Raw genomic sequence first — 20,499 nt, forward strand, 5'->3', positions numbered from 1 at the left:
TTCTGAGCTGGTGTGTGTGTGTGGGGGGTCAAGGTGGAGTGTTTAAGGGTCAGCGGGAGGTCTGGGCCTCCAGGCTAGGCCCATGCTTATAAAGGCAGGGGCTGCCCCACCCCCAGCAAACCATTCCCAGCTGTGGGGTCAGGTCAGGCAGGGGGACAGGGGGGCAGGGAGCACCCAGGCCAGGAATAGCTCGGGGGAGGAACCACAAGGGCCCCTTGAGAAGCGCACTACCTTGCCATCACCCCAGCTAGACCTCACAGCCAGGGTGCCAGGGTGCCAGGGTGCCCAGATTGGGGGGGGCATAGATAGATGAGCTGACACATTGCTGGGGCTGTGGGGGCTGGGTAACGAGACCTACCATCTGGAAGGGAAAATCAAGTCAGTTCCATGAATCTGGTCTTCTCAGGGCCCCCTCAGGCCCGAGTCTCCTCAGAGCAGAGCCTGGAACTAAGAATACTTGAGGCAGCCTTCCTTGTGAGCACTGTCTCCTTCTGCCTTCACCCTCTCTCTCGGTCCCCACAGTCTCTGGGGACTCCCACTTGTACCGTGTGTGGCTAAGGGCCCCACAGAGGTGAGAACTGAGATGCCAGAGGTGAGGCTGGCCAGAGGCAGGTGCTCCAGCATGAGCCCTGGGAAAGGGGACTGCCGTGATTCGTCTTCCGCTGTTGTGACATTGCACTGTAGGGTCCGTGAGTTATAAATAATAGAGGTGATCTTTCTCAAGGCTCGAGAGGTGCAGAAGTGAAGACCATGCCCCCCGCACCCCCTGAAGAGCTTTGTGGTGAGTCAGAATACAGAGAACAGGCAAACTGGACAGAGGAAAATGGACGAAACACATGCTTTTTATCCAGTTCCCACTCTGGAGATAACAAACCACTTAATCAATGATATTAACCAATTCACAAGGGAAGCGTCCCATGGCCTAATCATTTTTTAAAAGCCCCGCCCCTTTAATACTGTTAGTAACAACTAGAGGAGTTTTAGAGAGAATATCCAAGCCATAGCAGGAACCAAAAAAGCCCTCTGGGTTCCGTTTCTGCAGGAAGGCTGGAGAGCCTCTGTTTACACGAATCCCCAGACCTCAGTTTCCCATAGACTACTGAGCATCCTAGCCTTTGAGGATAAGACAGACAGACAGACCTGAATCTCCTGGCCTCTTCAGAAAGGGACCTGGGCACAGACTCTCCCTGTGTGGGAAGCGGGGCAGGTTCAGACAAATTCCTAGTCACTGATTCATTTATTCAAGATGTTAAGATTGGTAATAATTTGAGATCCAGAAAATACCATGTGTCAGGGAGGAGGAGGAGGAGGAGGAGGAGGAGGAGCAGTCAAATTTTTCTCTGAGGGTGGGAGGGGATCGGAGAAATGACTTTGAAAAAGACGAGGCCTCGAGTTGGTGGCACCAACAGTGCGCCTGATCAGTGGCTCTGAGCATCGGCTTTCTGGACTCTCGGGACACACGACGAGACTGTTTGCCGAGAGGTATCACTCGCAGCACAGCACCAGGCTCAGGGAAATGGCTGTCTTTGAACAGCAGGTGGATAAACAACTGGAGCGTTCGTTCCGGTAGCTCTGAAGCAGAAGCCAGGTGATGGCGAGGAGCCATGGCTGTTCTCACGGAGCAAGGGGCAGATCACAGAAACATGGTGACCATGCCGTCCTTGGAATTCAAATCCAGAGCCACGTGAACTCTCATCTTCAAAGAGCATCCATAAGTGGCAAGCCAAACAAAAGAAAGGCGAGGCCAAGGGTAGCCTAAAATGACAGCCTCCGGTCATGACTAGAGGCTCCAGAGTCTCGTTAAGGTTTCCCCTTCAATACACTTCAATAAACTCTTCAAATTAGATGAATACCCCTCACACCCTCTTAAGCAGGCATGACGTAGCTCACAATTCGGGAATAAATGAACATGTAATTTATTCAGGCCTGTCAACAGCACTCTGGCCCTTGTCTTTCCTGAGAACAGGGGCACAGCATCGTAGCTGCCTCTTAACCCCGACTGTCTTTGTGTGGAATGCAGGTGGAGGGCCTGAGGAGCCCGAGTCCAACTCTGCTTGGGTGTCCGTGTCCTCTGTGAGGTGACTCAGTGTTGTGCTGGGTAGGGAGAACCGATCTCCACCCTGGCTTCTGACTCTGCAGCTATAACCGAATGTGAGTAACTCGGCAGGAGCCTGAGTCAGCCAGGAGAACCTGTCCCAAACTGGGAGGAGGGGGGGGAGGGGGGCATTTCCTAGGAGAACTCACAGGTCTGGGGTTTTAAAGACCTCGTGTGGTAGGGTGGGCAGTGGGCAGGAGTTAGAGACTGCTTGACCCACTGGCCAGCCCAAAATGCCAGGTATCCTCTACCCCTAAGTCTCTGGCCAAGCACCTTGCCTTTAGCAGAGTGGTAACCTTGGAATCAGCTGCATGTGCCTGGCTCCAGCTGGTTCAGGTTTCAGGGCAGCAGATCGGCACTGCCTTCTTTCTGCCTCAGAGCAGAGTCGCCGACACCAAGTCAACTAATGATTTCCCAAGTCAGAAAATCCAAACACCAAGGAACCACAGATAAGATCCCAGTTGGCTTAGAATACATCTTATCCAAGCTCCCTTAAGAAAGCCATGTCTGGGCTCCTGGAAATTCATAAGACCCTGGTGGGAGGGTCTCCTACACACAAAGACTGGAAAATGGCTGGTCTCGAAGCCAATGCCATTCCATCTTCCATTCTTACCGTTCCAGACCAGCCTGGGCAGGAAAGCTTTGGTTTCTTTATGAGCTGATTGAATAGTGAGAAGGGAGTGGGCACAAGTACAGAGCCAGACACAGGTACCGCATTGGACGGTTGATAGTTTTCAGTCTAGCAGCTGGGTGGACTGCCTCTAAGATAACAAGCTATGGGTCACTTGTGAGTATGAGACTAGAGGGCCAACGCTCAAGGGAGACCCAGCCCCGGATAGCATGGAAAGCCACTGCCTTCCCTTCTAGCCCTAATGTTCTGGGTCCCTGGGCTTCCTAACCCAATCCTGTGCCCATCTCTCACCACCCTTTAGGGAAGTGCTTCTCAACCTTCCTAATGCTGCGACCCTTTAATACAGCTCCTCGTGCTGTGATGACCTCCAACCAGAAGATTATTTTATTGCTTCTTCATAACTGTAGTTTGTCTACTGTTCTGAATCATCGTGTAAATATCTGATATGCAGGATGTCTGATATGCGACCCCCAAAAGGTTCAAGACCCATAGGCTGAAAACCACTGTCTTAAAGAGTCAGAAGGTTAAGACTGTTTCCAGGCCTTTCCATAAGGAACTTAATTTTGGAAGTCTGCAGGACAGTGGCTGTCGGCTATGCTTAGGTTAAACCCTATCCTTCCCCCAATCCGAGGATCCCACCTCCCATGGAGGCTCCTTAGGGCTCAGGACATCGCATCAAGACCCCACTTCTGTCAGCTCTGATTCCCAAGTCTCAGAGAGAGAGAAACTCAGAAAAGATAGGTGAGTGCCACGTCCCGCGTACCCATAGAGACGGTCACAAGTATAGCACACTGTTAAGCTCTGGCACTTTATTGAGCAGCTGTGGAATTAGGGAAAGGGAAGTGGGACAGAGAGACGATTAAGTTCCTAAGGGAAGGTTTCAAGTTGGGCTTTGCAGAAGGTATAATTAGTATGGTCCCTGAATCCTGTAAGATGTGTGCCTACTTGATGCTATAACTTGCCAAAATTGGTGTCCTTTGGTCGGGAGAGCTAGGGGAAAGGGAGTTAAGAGCCTTGAGAATTTGCATTCGTTAACAGGGATGACCTGTATCTACCTCACACGGTGACTTTCACAATCCCGCCGTCCTACCCTATTTCCCTGTTCACCAGAGCCGAGCCTGCTGTGGCCCCCTACACAGGTTCCAAGGGAGGGAAACTGACACCCAGTCGGGGGACTTAGCATTGCTAGTGACCAGACTCCTGGCCGGAGGGTGTGGGGAGCATGTGGGAAAGGGGGAGCTAAGCCACAGCCAGGGCCTCCTTGATGGCGTTGGTGAGCGGGAAGTGTACGTTATGCCCACAGAAGGAGCCCCGGAAATCATCCAAATCCAGTGCCCACACCATGGCTCCTGCCAGCTGCTTGTTCTTCAGGTACTTCACCTGGTGGAGGAGGTGGGGTGAGGTGTTGGGAAACTGTGCTCTGGGGCCCTTCCCCAGCCGTTCCCACACATCCAAGCTCGGTACTCCAGCTGCTTGGAATATACAACCTATCCTTTGTTCTGGGGTGTGGCTTCCGGCGAAACCTACCTTGTTTTTGACGCTCTCCGGGTCATCATACCCCACCCACTGGTTGCCTTTGGTAGCAAAGGGAACCTGCTGGCCAAGGATTCTATGTACTTCAGCTCCTCTGAGGAAGTCGCATATCTGAAAGAAGGGGACAGGGGGCTGTGGGAGGCTTGTCTGGCCAGTAGAAGCCATCCTTCAGTCGGTAGCTTCCTTCTCCTGAGGCTCCAGGCTGCTGGCTTCATGCAAATTTATGAAAAACAGATGCAAATGTCCCAGAGTTCAGCGGCGGATTGCCCCAGGGCTTTAGAGATCTGATCGTCTCCTCCATCTTAAACAGGGGCTTGAAGAAGGTGAGCAGACACCCAGGGCTGGCCCCAGACCACGGGGAGCGGCAGAGGCGTAGATGAACCGCTCACAGACTCTTGACCATTGCTTTTCCTGGACTGGAATGAAGACCCAAGGTCTGAAGCCAGAGGAATATTCTAGGAGTTTGGTGCCTGCTGGAGGCCTTCAGGAATAAAAGGCTTAAGCTCCCGACCCCTTTTCCTAGGGAATGCTGGAGTCAATGACCATGTTTTTATTCCCAAAGGAGAAAGTGTGTGTGCTGAGGAAGGCCTGTCTTTGCTGGGGTAGACTGTGAAGCAATATCATTACCTCATAGTAGGCGAGGGTCCCTTCCTCCTTGGTGTAGCGGCCTGGTAATCCTGACCCTGAGATTGGAGCTCCCACTTGATTCTCAGAGGATGCCAATGTGAAGCTCTTCCCAAAGGCGGGGATACCCATCACTAGCTTGTTGTGGGGGGCTCCCAGCCTCAGCATGTACCCCACAGCATAGTCCTGGGGGTAGGGCAGAGACAGCAGGAACTGTTAGCTGGGCTGGGTGGTGTGCACATAGGGTTGAACAATGAATACTGCTTCGGGGACAGTGACATGGCGAGGCTGGGAATCCCCGTCCCTCTGGGGACAGATAATGCCAGTTTAAAAAAAATGAGTTTTAAAGGTTTGTTCTTGAAAAGCTCCTCGTGGGCACAAGAAGGGATTATTAATGTGTGGCAGACACAGAAACTGGCCGGCTGGCTTGGTCACACAGCGAGTAAATGACAGGCTAAGGCTAGGCTCCTGCCACTAAGTCCCCAGCCTCTCTCCATTCCGCCTACTTCTGCACTCGGTCTACACTGCCAGGTTTTCCTCAGTTTCCCCATCTGTGAAACGTCTTTCCTAACATATCTTGCAAAAAAAAAAAAAAAAAAAAGCATTGAAAAGGAGGAGACAGGTTGTGTGTGCCCTGGCGGGTGACAGGGCTTTGTGACTCCCCCATATTCCTTCCAGGAACCCACCACATTGCTGAATCTGTCAGGCCCAGTGTCCTGCTGGCCTCGGAAGAGGGGGCTGTGATGTCCTGTGGTGTGGCGCCAGGTTCCATGGAAATCATAGGTCATGAGATTAATAAAATCTAGGTGTCTGAAAAAAGGAATTGGAGATAAAGTGGGAAATTAGAGGTGTTCTTGACTTCACAGCCATGGCCCAGCATGTGGGAAGCAAGCATCAGAGAAATGGGACATTGACTCAAAGCCCAGTAGCTTCAGAGACTTCTGTCCTGAGTACTGGTTCACTTCTCTTGGGCACACAAGGTGTGGGCTCTGGACTGTGGTGGTGCCCTCAGGATGAGAATGGGCTAATCTCCAAGGCTCTCAACACACACACACACACACACACACACACACACACATACACACTGCTTTAGTGGGAGAACCACTCCCATGTATTTGAACTTTTTCAAAATAACACAGGCTCGTGCACACATAAATACACACACATTCACACATAAACACATACATGTATACACACAAGCACACATCCATACACGCATACATGCACACATAAATACACGCACATTCACACAGTGCACAAACATGCACACACATGCATGTACATGCACACACATAAACACATGCTCACACAAGCACACATCCACACAGGCGCACACACATGCACATCCGCATACATGCACACACACGCACATGCACAAATACATACACCCATGAATGCACATACATGCACTGGAACCCTCTGCCTCACCTCAGCCTCCACTCCTGACATGCTTGTCGTGGCAAAAGCCAGTTAAAAGTGCCATGAACAACATAGCATGGAAGGAGAAGTTCCAAAGGCTGGCTTAGCCTCCATTGCTCATGCGGAGGGAGTGCTCAGTAGCCCTATGGAGAAGAGGCTGTAGGTGTAAGGCAGTAGTAGTATGAGCTTCACAATGGGTACAACACCTCTTTTCCACCCACCAGTTAAAGCACCAGACTAATTAATTATACCCCTAAGGTTCTAAAGGAGATTTCACATCCTTGCTCCTTGCTCCTGGGTTTCCCATGGACTTGGCTGTGCCCTTGGAAGAGATGTGGTGTGGCTGCTGGCAGTTCAAACTCATGTGTAATGGGAAGGGTACTGGAAAGGGGACTGCGTCCCTCTGCATTCTAACGCTCGATGTTTTCTCGTTGCGGGTTGCCTCTCGCGGATCTAGCATTTTGCTTAGCATAAAGAGAGCACCCTGGAATGGCAGGTGAACCGTATAATTCTTTCTACTACCTCTTCCAAACCAATGTCATTCCAAGCGGAAAAGGAAATAAAGTCTCACTGTGGCCCACTTAAGGGATGGGAAACTGAGTTGCAGAGAGCGGAGAGGTTTATATACCAATATTTTGGGACTCCTAAGTATTCATGGGATGAGAGGGCAGGGTGGGGAAGGTGTGGCCTGAAGAGCTTCTAAGGGACAACCAGGGCAAGAAACTTACTGGGCTATCTGGGCAACATCATAGCCACTGTCAAGGGCCACCTTTCCTGCTGACACGGCAGCACTGAGCAGGAGTTTCTCTGTGCCTGGCTGGACTTCCTTTGTGAATTCCGCCTTCAGTTCCTGGTTGAGAGGGACACAGGTAAGCAAAAGGGGCCAGGCCCATGAGAGAGGTTTATGTGTGTGTGTGTGTGGGGGAACCAAGGTCCTGGGTACCTTGCTGACCATCCCCACCTGCAGGTCATGCTTAGGGCTCAGGCAGAATGAGTGATCTGCCACAGTCCCCTCCTCAGGTAACCTCATGCTTTTACTGAGATATCATTTGAGAGCTGGGGAAATGGCTTAGTCTATAAAGTACGAGGACCCGAGCTTGGCCCCCAGAACCCACATGAAAAGAATAAAATGCCAGACATAGTGGTGTGTGCTTATAATCTCAGCACTGGGGAAACAGAGGCAAGCAGATCCCTGGGACTTCCTAGCCAGTGGTAAGTTCTAGTCCAGTGAGAACCCTTATCTCAAAAGAACAAAATGAGGTGGATAGAGCCTGAGGCCTGACAACTGAGGTTGGCCTTTATGAATGTTTTATACATATATGCATGTCCCTATGCACATGCACACTCAACCCCCCCCCCCACATATACACATACACATACACATACTCAAACATGCATAGATATACTCAATATGGTTTGGACCAACATCATCCTTAAACCCAATGCACACCCGTTAGCACTTAAGGACACCCTGTCCTGGAGAGGACATCATATGGCGGGTGATGATCTTGGAGGACATGTACCCCTCAGTCTACATTTTCTTTTACATGAAATTCCAAGATCGCAGAGATTCACCGTGGGACTGCAGATGGCTTGTTTACACCATCTCTCTGCCTCTGAAAACTCGAGGTGCTTGGAGCCCCAGATTGAGCTGGGCACATGTTGGGTAGCTGGTGGCATCAGTTGGAGAGCTGGACAGTAGACAGTAGACATCTCACTAAGTGGGCGCCCTGCTCAGCCACCGGATCTGGCCTCTTAGGGCTCCGCCCCCACCACCCACAGTGGTTCTAACAGGTGCGGAAGCCCTTAGCTCAGTTCTGGGAGGTTCTTGGAGGAAGAGAGAGGGAGAGGGAGAGGGAGACGGAGAGGGAGAGGGAGAGCGTTTCACTAGCCATATGCTGATGTTCCCTTCCCACCTCTGCCCAATGCCAAGCACCTTGATCAGTGTGGTAAAATGTTGCTTGTCTTTCGGGCCCGGGTAGAGCCAGGCGAGATCCAGTCCATCAAAGCCATAGGTCCGCAGGAAGGGAGCTACCGACTGGACGAAAGTCTTGCGACTCTTAGTGTTGGAGACAATCCTGGAAAATCTAGGATAAAAATCACTGCAGAGTGAGCACACCCACGTGCCGGGGACCCTGGCCCTACAACAGGATTCCCAGGGCTTGGGAGCAGGGGACCTGAACTGACAGATCTAGGAGAGCTTCGTGGGAGAGGCATCCAGTCTGGGAACTTAGAGAGGTATGTGCTTAGGGGCCAGGCATTTCTAGTGTCCCAGGCTGGCCTGCTATTTGGAACAGTTCCCTGACTCGCACTTACTTGTCTGTAAAATGGGGTAACTGTAAAACTTGTTGTTGTGGAGAAGAGAACAACAGGGGAGGGGCCTGGTGGTCCTCCAACCCCCAGGGAAAGGGCTCCAGCATTGTAAGCACTCAATCCACAGGAGTTATTACAGCCAGTCCACCCCCTTGCTGTCCCCGTTCTTCTTTGACTACTCCAAGGCTCAGCTAACAGTGTCAACCCTTCCCCTCTCCCATTGCTTTCTTCCCACACTTTCAGCCTTTGTGGCAGTAACTTGGAAGTTGCTCTCATGCCTGAGTTGTAGTAAGAAGAGCTTTGCAAGAGAGGGGTGCACTGGTGCATGCCTATAATCACAGCATTTGGGGGTCAAGGCAGAAGAATTGCCCAGAGTTTGAGGCTAGCCTGAACTATGATGCAGTAAATTTGAGTCAAGCCTGGCAAGTTATCAGATGTTCTTTAAAAACAAAAAAAAGCATTGAAGGAAACAAATATCCACTTGGCGGTTTTTGGTAAGTCCCTCTTCCTCTCTGGCCCTGGTTTTTCAAATACGCGCAAGGCAACCAACACTGAGGCCTCTCTGTCCTGCGAGTGTGGAGTAACAGGAACTGTCAACATCAAGCCTCGTCCCTCTACCTCTCTGCTCCATGTGCCCCAGCCATGAATCCTACCTTTCTGAGCCAAAGCTCCATCCTCCAACAGACAGCAGTGTCTTCAGTTTGGGGTTTCTGTGGAGCAGGATAATGAGAGCAGGGGTGCAGTGAAGCTGACAATGACACTGGGGACCCCAGGTCTGCAGATCATAGGAAAGTTCTTGCTTGCAGGGAGGGATGGATTAAGTGCCTGCTCCTGACACAGATGTTCTAAACAGGCCCAGGCCCCATGGTGGTGACTCGGAGGTTCCCCACAGTGGGGAAGCCAAGGAATGAGAGGCAAAGGAGTCCACAGTGGTATCACGCTCACAGAGCTACTGTGGGGATGAGAGAAACCCTTTCCCTGGGCCCTCAGTGATGCTCCTTGTCACAGCCCATCACCCGCCCAGGACTTCCTCCTACTGAAGCCAAGGACCTTTGGCTATCCTCCCCAGGACCTTCCTTGGACTATGGCTCTTCTGGTCCAGCCCAGCACTCTGTCCCTCCTCCCCTCCCCTGGTCCGCTTGTGCTCCAACCTGGTCTTAAGAGTATTCAGCATGCCATAGAGTGTCACGTCATTCCACTCCGACGTGCTGAGCTCGTTGTTGCTGATGTTGGCAAAGCTGTAGATGATATGGGTGCACAGGGAATGGTCGAGGGCGTCTGGGAAGCAGCTCCCATTGCCTTCCCGGTACTGGGACCAGTTGGTGTAGTAGCAAACCAGCTTGTACGCAGAGCCTAAAGGAGAAATCTGAGGTGGGATGGAGTACCAATATGGCGTGCCGGTGTGGGCCAGGGTGTGGGACAATGTTGAGCAAAATGAAAAAAATCTTAAAGGAAAGGAGTGGGCTGGTCTCTTCTTGCCTGACGCAAGCTAATGAGTGAGGGTGAAGTGTGACTCAGTCCAAGGACGGAGGACTTCCTGGAGGCAGTGGCTTCCAAAAAGCACAGAGGCCTGGCTGTGACATCCTAAATCAGATGCCCTGCCTATAGGCCTATAGGCCCTGCCCTACAGGGAGGGGGGTGGCCTTGGATTAAAGATTGACTTTGTGGGTCTCTTGGTGGGAGTGACCCTATCTGATGCAAAGTGGCAGTCTCCGAGCTGGGGCTCATTACCACAGGGGCTTAGGAAGCATGTCCTCTATTCTACTTCTAATTCCCCCTACTGTAAATGGAGTTAGTTGGTCATGGAAGGAAACAGCAGGCCTCACGCATTCCTGTAGCTCCTGATACTTGTTCTCTAGGGCAGTTTTCGGAAGTCTTCACTAAATCCGAGCCTTTTAAAGTTTGTTATTTTGAAAAAGTTCAACTACATGGGAGTGGTTCTCCCACTAAAGCAGTGTGTGTGTGTGTGTGTGTGTGTGTGTGTGTGTGTGTGTGTGTGTACATATATATATATCCAACACCACCTTGGCCGAACAAGTAATCCCAAGCCTTGTGAGCCCTAGAAGAAACTGGAAGAGTATTCTTTCCTGATAAGACCTCCTCCAGGAGGGAGAGGAGGTGGGTACTCACAGCTCTGGAGCAGCATCAGGACCGCAAAGCCTGTGGGGAAATCCAGGGTCAGACCTGGTAGCAGGGGAGGGATACCTACTCCTCCTCTTGCCCCCTTCCCAGGTCCCATCCTCGTTTCCTTCCTCCCTTTCAAGTTCTGCTCTCTCCACCTTCCCCCTCCTCTCCCCCTTCCCATCCCTCCCCCTTCCCCCCTCCTGGCAGGTAGAAGGCTGGGCCCCCTATGCAGTAGGTCTTCGGGAAATCTGGGCCCTTTAGCCTGAAAAGTCTGCAGCCCAGATACCTGTCAGTGCCACCCTCACGCCCATCCTGGCTTCAGCAGAGGTGCACATGACAGTTTCTCGTAGCACCCAGTTTCCTGTTCAGGGCCTCTTCCTTATACTCCACACCTCCTTCTTATACCCATCCCATCCCACTCCACTCCCCCACCCCGCAAACAGTCCTCCTTACAGGAACTGTGTGTGTGTGTGTGTGTGTAAGCCCAGTGGCTGGCCAGTAGGGTGGAGAGTCACTAGGGGAGGATTGGGAAACCCTGGAGTTTTGAAAGCCTTGGGCCAAGTCTTGCAGTACCTGGCAGCTGAAGGGTCATAGGGGTGGTGATCGAGGGCCTCCCTGGGTGTGACAGTCACATCTCCAAATGCTTCCTGTGACCTCTTCCTACGGCTTACTTCTTGCCAGTAGTCTCCCAGCTTTCCCGGCAGCTCCTGTCTGCAGCTCCAGCCCTCTGTCCAGGCCTTCCGCCAGGTTGAAGCAAGCACAATTGGGTTATGTAAGCCCCGGCACTCAAACAAGGCCACCATTATGTTGCTTGGCCTCCTCCTCAGTTTTTTTTCTCTGTCTCTTGACTGTTTCCATACCTGGCCCAGAGTTTAGGTAAGAGAGCCTTGGGGACTGGAGAAGGGGTTCCCAAACCCTCCTTTTAGCAATTGCTGATTATTGAATCTGGGAAATTGGGACGGGAGAGAGAAATTCCAGAGAAGGCTCTGAGCCCTGAGGTTGTCTCCTCCTCCTTTGAATGCCAGTGCAGAGGAGGGAGGCTCCTTCCTCTGTGAGCTGGAGACTGGTGAGGTGATGCAGAATAGAAATGGGGGCAACAACAGCCAGAGGTGGATTCTCCTGGGAGCCGTGGTAGCAATCTCTCAGATCAATATGGCCTCTCCTCTTAGGGATGCTTTGGGAACCCAAACCCAATGAGGTACCCCACTCGAAACCCTGCAGTGGCTTCCAGGGCTCTTAGTGGTGAAAAGTGGAGCTGAGGGGAGGGAAATACTCAGCCCTGTGGGGCCTGGCTTCTGCCCTCTGAGCTAACATTTCCCTTGATCTTCCAAGACAAGACTCGTGACAGCTCAGGCAGGCCTCAGACTTACAGCCCTCCTCCCGCGTTCCTCTCCTGAGTGCTGGGATTACTGGTGCGCCCTGCCATGTTCACTTAAACAACAGCAACAACAAAGAAGCAAAAACCCCAAAAGACCTGACAACTACAACAACAACAACAACAATAACAACAACAACAATAACAACAACAACAAGAAGGCACTGGAACAAAAATGTGTCTTAAGAGAAAGTGTGTGCTCTGGTCCCTGTTTATAGACTGATTCTCTCTGTCTCTGTCTCTCTCTGTCTCTCTGTCTCTGTCTCTGTCTCTCTGTCTCTGTCTCTGTCTCTCTGTCTCTCTCTGTCTCTCTCTCTCTCTCTCTCTCTCTCTCTCTCTCTCTCTCTCTCTCTCTGTGTGTTGGGAGGGGGCCCAAGATGGAGGGTAATTCCATCCTTTGCAGACCATATATAACACACAAGTAGTAGACAGTGAATGAAAGTGGACTAAAGAGACGGCTTCCAAGTCAAGTCCCTTGTTGTTATCCACCCCTCAGCCCCCATCTCTGCCCTGGGTAGTAATGGTGCTACCAGTCAGCACTCTGAGGTCCTTTGGCTCTGCCTGAATAGAAATCCTTGGAAGGCAAGGAGTTCTTCCAGTGTGGGTCTTTAGTAGCTTCCGGGGCTCTCAGCATTGGTCAGCAGGTTGGCAGCGGTGGTAGCAGGCAGAAAAACAGCAGGTGGAATCTTCCAGACTACAGCTCTCCTCAGGACTCCAGGACTAGGGCCCTGAGCTCCACAGGTATTACAGCCCTTGTGCCAAGCCATGGGTCCCTTATCCTTTGACAGCGGCAGGCATCCTCCCGCCCTCCAGGCTGGCGAAAGCATCAAGATTCCTCAGGTGTTGACAGAGGTTAGGGTTGTACTTCTTGGTCTTGGGTATCTGAGACCCTTGACTCTTACAAGCTTAACAGCTCTTTGGAACCCTTCCAGTGACCAGGGCCTGTAGTGTTTTCTCTGAGCCTTCCGCCCCAGCTCTCTGTCTTCCCTATTTCCAACATCCCCCTCCCCGTTTTCTGCACTAGCTGGTCTCTCACACTATTCAACTGTCTTTTCTTCCGCTGTTAGGCGCTCGCTCGCTGCTTTTGAGGTTCTGCCCGTTCAGCTCCGCCTTCTCTTCTGTTAAGCAGTAGCTGATTTAGGCTGCCCGCTGCCTCATGGCTGCCACTGCCCCGCCACTGCCCCTGGGCCGCCCCATTTCTGCTGTCTTTGGTACTTTTCTCTTGTTCCACCAGCTCAGCCCACACTACTAAAATCAGACAAGCAAAGAACTGCAAGAGAAGTTTCTCACTGGGCCTAAAGTTGCAACAACCAGAGCCAGCACGGCAGGATGTCTCTCAGCCAAGTCACAGGGCCTGAACAGTCACACATATAGGCATGGAAGGAGTGTTTGGGCCAATCACAGAACACCTCACATGGAATGGGGATTTGTAGCTTCACTGAAAACATTAATCCTTCAGCTAGGCCAGGAAAGGATGTACTCCCTTCTGGATGAGGTGAAGATGGTTGATGGGTGTGATGGTTTGTATATGCTTGGTTCAGGGAGAGGCACTATTTGGAGGTGTGGCCCTGTTGGAGTAGGTGTGGCCTTGTTGGAGTGGGTGTGCTTCTGTGGGCGTGGGCTTTAAGACCCTCATCCTAGCTGCCTGGAAGCTAGTATTCTAGCAGCCTTCAGATGGAGATGTAGAACTCTCAGCTCCTCCTGCATCATGCCTGCCTGGATGCTGCCATGCTCCCACCCTGATGATAATGGACTGAACCTCTGAACCTGTAAGCCAGCCCCAATAAAATGTTGTCCTTATAAGAGTTGCTTTGGTCATGGTGTCTGTTCACAGCAGTGAAACCCTAACTAAGACAAAGGGTCATCTCGAGTTTACCAAGGTTAACGATGTTTGAAACAGCTCTGGCTGACACTGGGCCTTCAGGAGTCCAAACAACCAACTGTGATTATTGTGCACTTTTATCAAGGCGAATGGAAAGGATCCAGAATGGCATAAGGGTCGACTAGCTCTCCTGTTTGTTTATTGGTTTGTATGGGCTTTCACTGTGTGGCTCTGGCTGTCCTGGAACTTACTATGTAGACCAGGCTGGCCTTTAACTCAGAGACTCTCCTGCCTTTGCTTCCTGAAAGCTGGGACTAAAGACACACATTACTGCTCTCCTCCCAGCTGACTGGTTTTTAGACTGATGGTCTTTTTGCATCAAGGGGAAACCCAACAGCTGCTAATTAGGGAGTCATAATGCCCTTTCCCTTAATATCTTTGCTTATTTACAAGAGAATTAACATCAGGAGGAGTACTTACAATAAGGATTAATCACTAACACAATAGGCGATTTTAAGATTATTAAAGGTGCTTTAACAGTACTTAACATTTGCCCAGCACCTCGGGGAGAGATAGGCCCCCCCCATCTGTCTTAGTCAGATATTATCCAGGATACATTCCCAGCCTTCCCTGGAGGGGCCTCCCTCCCCCTCCCTTGCTCAAAACCTTCTCAGCCTTTGCTGTAAGATAACCAGACAAGAATGGCCCGGTCTTGAATTAGACTCTGGGTGGCAAAGATCACTGCAGGTTTCTTTAAAGAGACAGGCTTTTTTGAAACAAAGATGATTGACAGCAGTGGTAACCATTGAGATGTGTCCTCCTGTTTGAGGCTCTGTGAGGAAGACTTTCTCTCATTTCTGATGGAGACAGTATGGAGTAGGTCAACCGGAAGTAGCTCAACAGGGGACAGAACAGAAAGAAAAAGCTGCCTGCTTTCATTTCTTCCTTTGTTAGAAGGTCTCTCGTGGGTTTGTACTGGCATAAGCCTTTTGGTCCCGTGAGCCCTTAAGCTTAGCTTATTAATTCCACAAGCTCTATATGCAGATAACATTGTCATAGTGCCCCCCCCCCCAAGAGCTACCGGGGCAGCATTCACTCTGTATGAAAGTAACATTGTCACAGTTCCTCCCTGGGAGGGCTACTTGGGCAACATTCAATCTATATGAAAGTAACATTGTCATAGTCCCTCTGTGAGAAAGTTACCTCGGCAGCACTTAATAGCTAGGGGTCCCATGGCTTACCCCCACCTGTCTCATCTTACCCCACGTTCCATTTGGTACAGTCTTTCCAGCATCTTCTTTCAGAGCTTTGTGCTTACCTCTCTTCTACCACAGGGCCTACGCATATACCACGTAGGAGATAAAACCACAAAGGGCAGGAGGGTTTATGATATGCCCAGCAGCCACAGTCTCTCGGACTCTATGTCTGAAATGGTTCCAGTTTCCTTTCTGTTGCTGTGACAAACACCATGACTAAAAGCAATTTAGAAGAGGGATTTCTCTCAGCTTCCATCACTGAGGGAAGTCGGGAAAGGAATTCCAGCAGGAGCCTGAAGCAAAATGGAAGTGACAGAGGAATGTTGCTTGTCTGCTAATTGGCTTGTGTTTGCTGCCGCTAGCCCAGAACCTCCTTCCCAGAATTGGTGCTGCTCACAGACGGCCAGGCCCACCTATATCAATGAACGATGGAGATGTTCCCTACAGCTACACCCACAGGCCAATCAGTAAGACTCCCTTCTCGGGTATCGGTAGGCTGTGTCAAGTTGACATTTAAAGCTAATCAGGACAACGATAAAGTGCTTTTTAGCGCTCAGGAACAGCAAGCGGCGGGCGTGAGCTAATATTTGAGTGAGTTCCACTGGGATCTCCAAGCCTTAGCCAGGGGTTGCATCGCAGCAGAAGAAAACCTCATCTGAAGAACTTAGATCTTTTAGGACGAGCAGCAAGCACTTGACCCTGGTGGGGAGACATTATCCTTGTGAAATGCACAGCAAACAGGTTGCGTGCCGTGGCAGTGTCAGTGACAGGAATCATGAAACCATTAGCCGCTGCTCAGGACGGGCGCACGGTGTGAGGTGCACCAGAAATGTAGCCCAGCACTGCCCATCCTTGGCCAATGTATCCACTGCATCCCTCTCACTTCTGCTAGCTCCTCATTTCCAGGAAAGGCAGACTCAGAAGGGGAGCTAGAGCTCACTGGGACCGATGGAGCACTCTGTGTCACTCTCCCTGATAATTTCTGATCTGTTTATAATTGCAGCGTGTGCCTGTGAAAGGCTACGGATGTCCAAGTCTTTAGCTGGACTGTGATATTAATAATGCACCGGGACCTCACCGTTCATCCTCCTGCGGACCCGCTTCAGTGCCTGATGCCCCTGAGTTGCTTAGCGAAGCTTCTGTGGAATAGCCAGAGAAGCAAATGCGTGACCCTGAAGGCAGGCACCACTCCAGCCTCTATTTTAAGTTTAGAACCTAGTGTTCTCAAATTTTTGTGCTGCTCATCAGTTCTGGTCACCTGTGGATGGCTGACTCAAGAGGTACCACGAAACCATAAAACCAAAAAAAAAAAAAAAAAATCACAAAACCACAGAGCCAGAGTCTTGACTTGGTTTCGCTCATCAGAACTTTCTAGGCTCCCATGCTACTGCGGCTCATCCAATCAGTGCTGACTAAGATCATGAAGGATGCCTGGCATTGTGGTAGGTGGCAGGGACAGAGAAGTGAGCAGAAGCGGCCGGGGGCTGTTCTTATGAAGAACAGAGTCGATGGGTGTCAAAGGGATAAAACAAATCTCTTGCTTGTTTGGTCAAGACTAATGAGGTGTTCCTCTCCAGGGGTGGGAGACTTTACGAGGATCAGGGGAGGGCTCTACACTAAAGGGGAAAGGGACCAGAGAAAGGTATTGCCTGGGCAAGAGGAAAAAAACGAACCAACAGCCAATGTCAGCAGTGTAGGTCTGCGATCATAGCTTCTGAGGAGCTTAAGGCTAGCCTGGGCTGTGCAGGTTCAAGCCCAGCCTGACTAACTTAGAGAGACCCTGTCTCAAAATAAAAAAAGTAAAAGGTGGCAGGGGAGGGGGTATAGTTTAGCAGTAGGTGTTCTTGTCCAGCATGCTGGAAGCCAAATGAGGAGGAGAAAGGGGGGGGCTGTGGTAGGAGGAATGGCCAAAACAGAGGCAGGAAGAGGCTGTCAAGAGAGTTTGAGACATTGGAGAACATGGGCAGGGCTGGAGGTGGGCGTGAGCTAAAGCCTGGGGTGGACATGGCTACTTCTCAAAAGACAAGTTCCTGGAACCCCTGGGTGGTCGCTCAGACATAATTGCTTGGACCCTTTTTGCCTGGGGCAGTCAGTGCGGATGTCTGAGGAGGTGGCCCCTTTTCTCACAGGCAGACTTTGTCCTCCAGGTGAGTCTCTGTCTGCAGGAGTCGAGACTGATTTTGGAAATAGTACACACCAGTCTGGTCAAAGGCTCTGGGAGAAACGCCTGCCACACCAAGGAAACAATTACTTATGAAAATAAAAAAGGGACCAAATTTCAGAAAAACTGACTGGCTAATGGCAAAGCCAGGCTGGGGTGGGCTAGAATTTCTCACAAACTCTGCACAGTGACGCAAGCTTGCTTTCCTTTGGCAGCCTAGAGAAAACACGGGTAAAATTGGTTTGGCTAGAAAGGTACATTTATGGGAAGTAGGGAAAGCCTAATATTTTGGAGTCTGGAAGCATTAGCTTGGTGGGCTGGTTAGGCGTCTTCCTTGGCTGAGAGTCTCTCCACCCACCCACAGTGGTACTCACTGGATGAAACAGAAGTGCAGGGTCTTCCTTCCTAGGGGTCACTTTTGACTGAGGTGTGAACTGGGTTCCTCACAGTCCTTCACAGTTCTCTCATTCACAATCACTAAATAATATTGTTCATTTGGCTGTAACGTATCTCCCCTGGCATAAGAGAGCTGTGGGCACAAACACACACTCTCTTTTTGTAGTGCTGGGAAAACTAGACCCGGTGACACTGGAGATTTTCATCCAACTTTTGCCCGAGGCTCTGTAGAGCCCTGGAGCCTTACATTGCTTTGGTGAGCATCTTTGTTGGTTGGTACTTTTGTTTTTCTAAGATCCCCATATTTGTTAATATTCTTGGCCTGCTGGGAAATACAATTATTTATAAACTGTAAAGCTGGGAATTTCCAAATCATAAAACCAAAAGAGCTTTCTCTAGAAAACCCCACAGGAATACTTTCCACAGTAAAGTGTAGCCTTCCGCCCTCCGCCCTCTTCTTCCCTCCCCTCTTCTCTTCCTCTTTTTGAGGTGCTGGAGATTGACCCAACACTGCTCTGGAACGACCCACTGACCCTACACCAGCCTTTAGTGAGCTTTTTCTGAGGTCAGCCTGCTTTGCTGACCAGACTTCAGCCAGATCTCTGAACCTTTGCTGAGGTCCCATCTGTGTGTTTCTGTAGATTTCGGTGTAGAGTGTAGTTGTAGCGAGGTAAAGAGCCCTCCACATCTGCTCGCTCCGGAGAGAGAGCTGACTTGCTTCCTGATTCCTCTAGCATCGTGCGGAAGGCATCTGGTCACCTCGTTGGTCCAGAGTTCCCCTCCCCCTCTTCCTGATATTTCTTCTTAGTAATTTCCATCCACTGATCCCACGGTAACTGATATGATGGTTCATCTCCACTGTCAATTTGACTGGCTTTGAAGTCATCTAGGAGACATACCTCTGAGCGTGTCTGTGACGGAGTTTCCTGAGGATCTTAACTGAGGAGAGAAGACACACTTTGAGCATGGGTAGCACCATTGTGTGGACTAGGGACTAACAAGGAAGGGAAAGTCTATAGCCACACTGTCTGGAACCCTCTCAGGCTCCTTTGGTCTCAGAAGCAAAGCAGGGCTGGGCCTAAGAATACTGGGTGCTACTGACTTCTCTTTTGTTTGTTTTTCTGGAACAGGGCTTCTCTGTGTAGCTCTGACCCATCTGTAACTAACTATGTAGACCAGGCTAGCCTTGACCTCATAGACATCTGCCACCAGAGGGCTGTGTTGTGTACCACCATCGCCTGGCTTAGAGAGCTTTTTTTAAAAAAGTGTGTATGAGGGTCCAGTTGAGTGCCAGCACGTTCTTTGCTTCTTGGTCAGCCAAGATGGGGAGTCCCAAATGCAAGCTCCTGCCACCAGCAACTCTTGCCTTGTCTTCAGCACCATGATGGACAGTAGTGTCCTCCTAAACTGTGCACCAAAATAGATCCTCCTTCCCTTAAATTGCTTTCTGTCAGGTAGTGTCACACCACTGCCCTACAGAACTGTCAGCCCCCACTTGTCCATATGACATGGCTTTGAGCCCAGTCTCTCTCTGACTTTAAAACCCTCTTGTCGGGGGCTGGAGAGATGGCTCAGTGGTTAAGAGCACTGACTGCTCTTCCAGAGGTCCTGAGTTCAATTCCCAGCAACCACATGGTGGCTCACAACCGTCTGTAATGGGATCCGATGCCCTCTTCTGATGTGTCAGAAGAGAGTGACAGTGTACTCACATGCATAAAATAAATACATCGTTAAAAAAAACCCTCTTGTCATGGTCCCTGTACCTATCTATAACAGTGGTGCCCAGAAAAGTCTCCGTTGTCATACATTAACAAACGCCATTAGATGTGGGTTTTTTCCCCCCTTAACACACATATATTAAATGGAATGTTTGGCATAGTCGATATCCAATTACATTCTAGTAAGAAATAATGACAGACTCTTATTGAACCTATATAAATAAGCTACATGACCGTAAACATCGATCCCATTCAGACATCTATAATAATACATTGGTTACATTTTCCTCCTTGGATTTGTAAGAATGCTTGGCCATCGAGGTGAGAGAGCTGCAGGAGGCTTGCTTTTTGGCCATTGTTACTGCTCCGCAGGCAGAGCCAGTCAGTTAAGTCCATCTCATTCACAGAACTGTTCCTTTCCAACTGTCCTGGAGATGAACTATGTCAGACTCTATGCTAGTCGCACGTCAGAAGCCGAGGCAGGAGCATCCTGAATACAGGGCAGGTCTGAGGTTCACAGAGGGTTCAAGGTCCGTCTGCCAAGAGCGCAATGGATGTTGAAGATCTACCGTGCGATTACTGTTTCCTTTTGAAAATTTAAAGTTCAGTTGGGACAAAATGATAGGCAAAGACCTGCTTCACGGCGTTGTAAGTGTAAGACAAAATAAATACCACCTTGAAGGTAGAACAGAAGGTAAAATGTTAATAAGTTTTAGATTGAAATGTCAGTCTTGTGGATATATTACATTAAGTAAAATATATTACTTTTTTTTTTTTAAATGAATGCCTCATCCCAATATGGGTGGGTATATTCTGGCAAAAGAAGATCAGAGAGATTATGGGCCAGCCTGGTCTACAAAGTATCTCAGACAAACAAATGAAGACACCTAATCACAATATAGCCAGTTCGTGAATTTATTTAGTCCTGGGCAGTTTCTTTTTGTCTCTGTCTTCAGGTCAGGTGCCCAGCTGTATGCCTACAAAGCCGTATGCCTTTTAATCTGTTTTCTGCTCAATTCTGTCCTTATAGCA

At 50.2% G+C, this 20,499-nt stretch overlaps 1 protein-coding gene across 2 annotated transcripts; it reads right to left on the reverse strand.

The window, feature by feature from the left end:
• Positions 1-3,515: 3,515 nt before the first annotated feature.
• On the reverse strand, positions 3,516-11,450 carry Chi3l1 (chitinase 3 like 1). 2 transcript variants are annotated; one of them, XM_032915472.1, is made up of 10 exons: positions 11,313-11,450; positions 10,746-10,775; positions 9,767-9,968; positions 9,269-9,325; positions 8,239-8,389; positions 7,031-7,152; positions 5,570-5,693; positions 4,887-5,069; positions 4,254-4,370; positions 3,516-4,106 (listed from the first exon to the last, which is right to left on the reverse strand). In XM_032915472.1, the coding sequence occupies exons 1-10, from the start codon at positions 11,329-11,331 to the stop codon at positions 3,966-3,968; spliced, it is 1,146 nt and encodes a 381-aa protein (XP_032771363.1). In that variant the 5' UTR covers positions 11,332-11,450; the 3' UTR covers positions 3,516-3,965. The 2 variants fall into 2 exon arrangements, with proteins under 2 accessions (XP_032771363.1, XP_032771362.1); XM_032915471.1 differs by lacking the exon at positions 11,313-11,450 and adding an exon at positions 11,026-11,152.
• Between the last annotated feature and the right edge of the window lie 9,049 nt (positions 11,451-20,499).

The sequence above is a fragment of the Rattus rattus genome, chromosome 10, assembly GCF_011064425.1.
Source record: "Rattus rattus isolate New Zealand chromosome 10, Rrattus_CSIRO_v1, whole genome shotgun sequence".
In the NCBI taxonomy this organism is placed as follows: domain Eukaryota; kingdom Metazoa; phylum Chordata; class Mammalia; order Rodentia; family Muridae; genus Rattus; species Rattus rattus.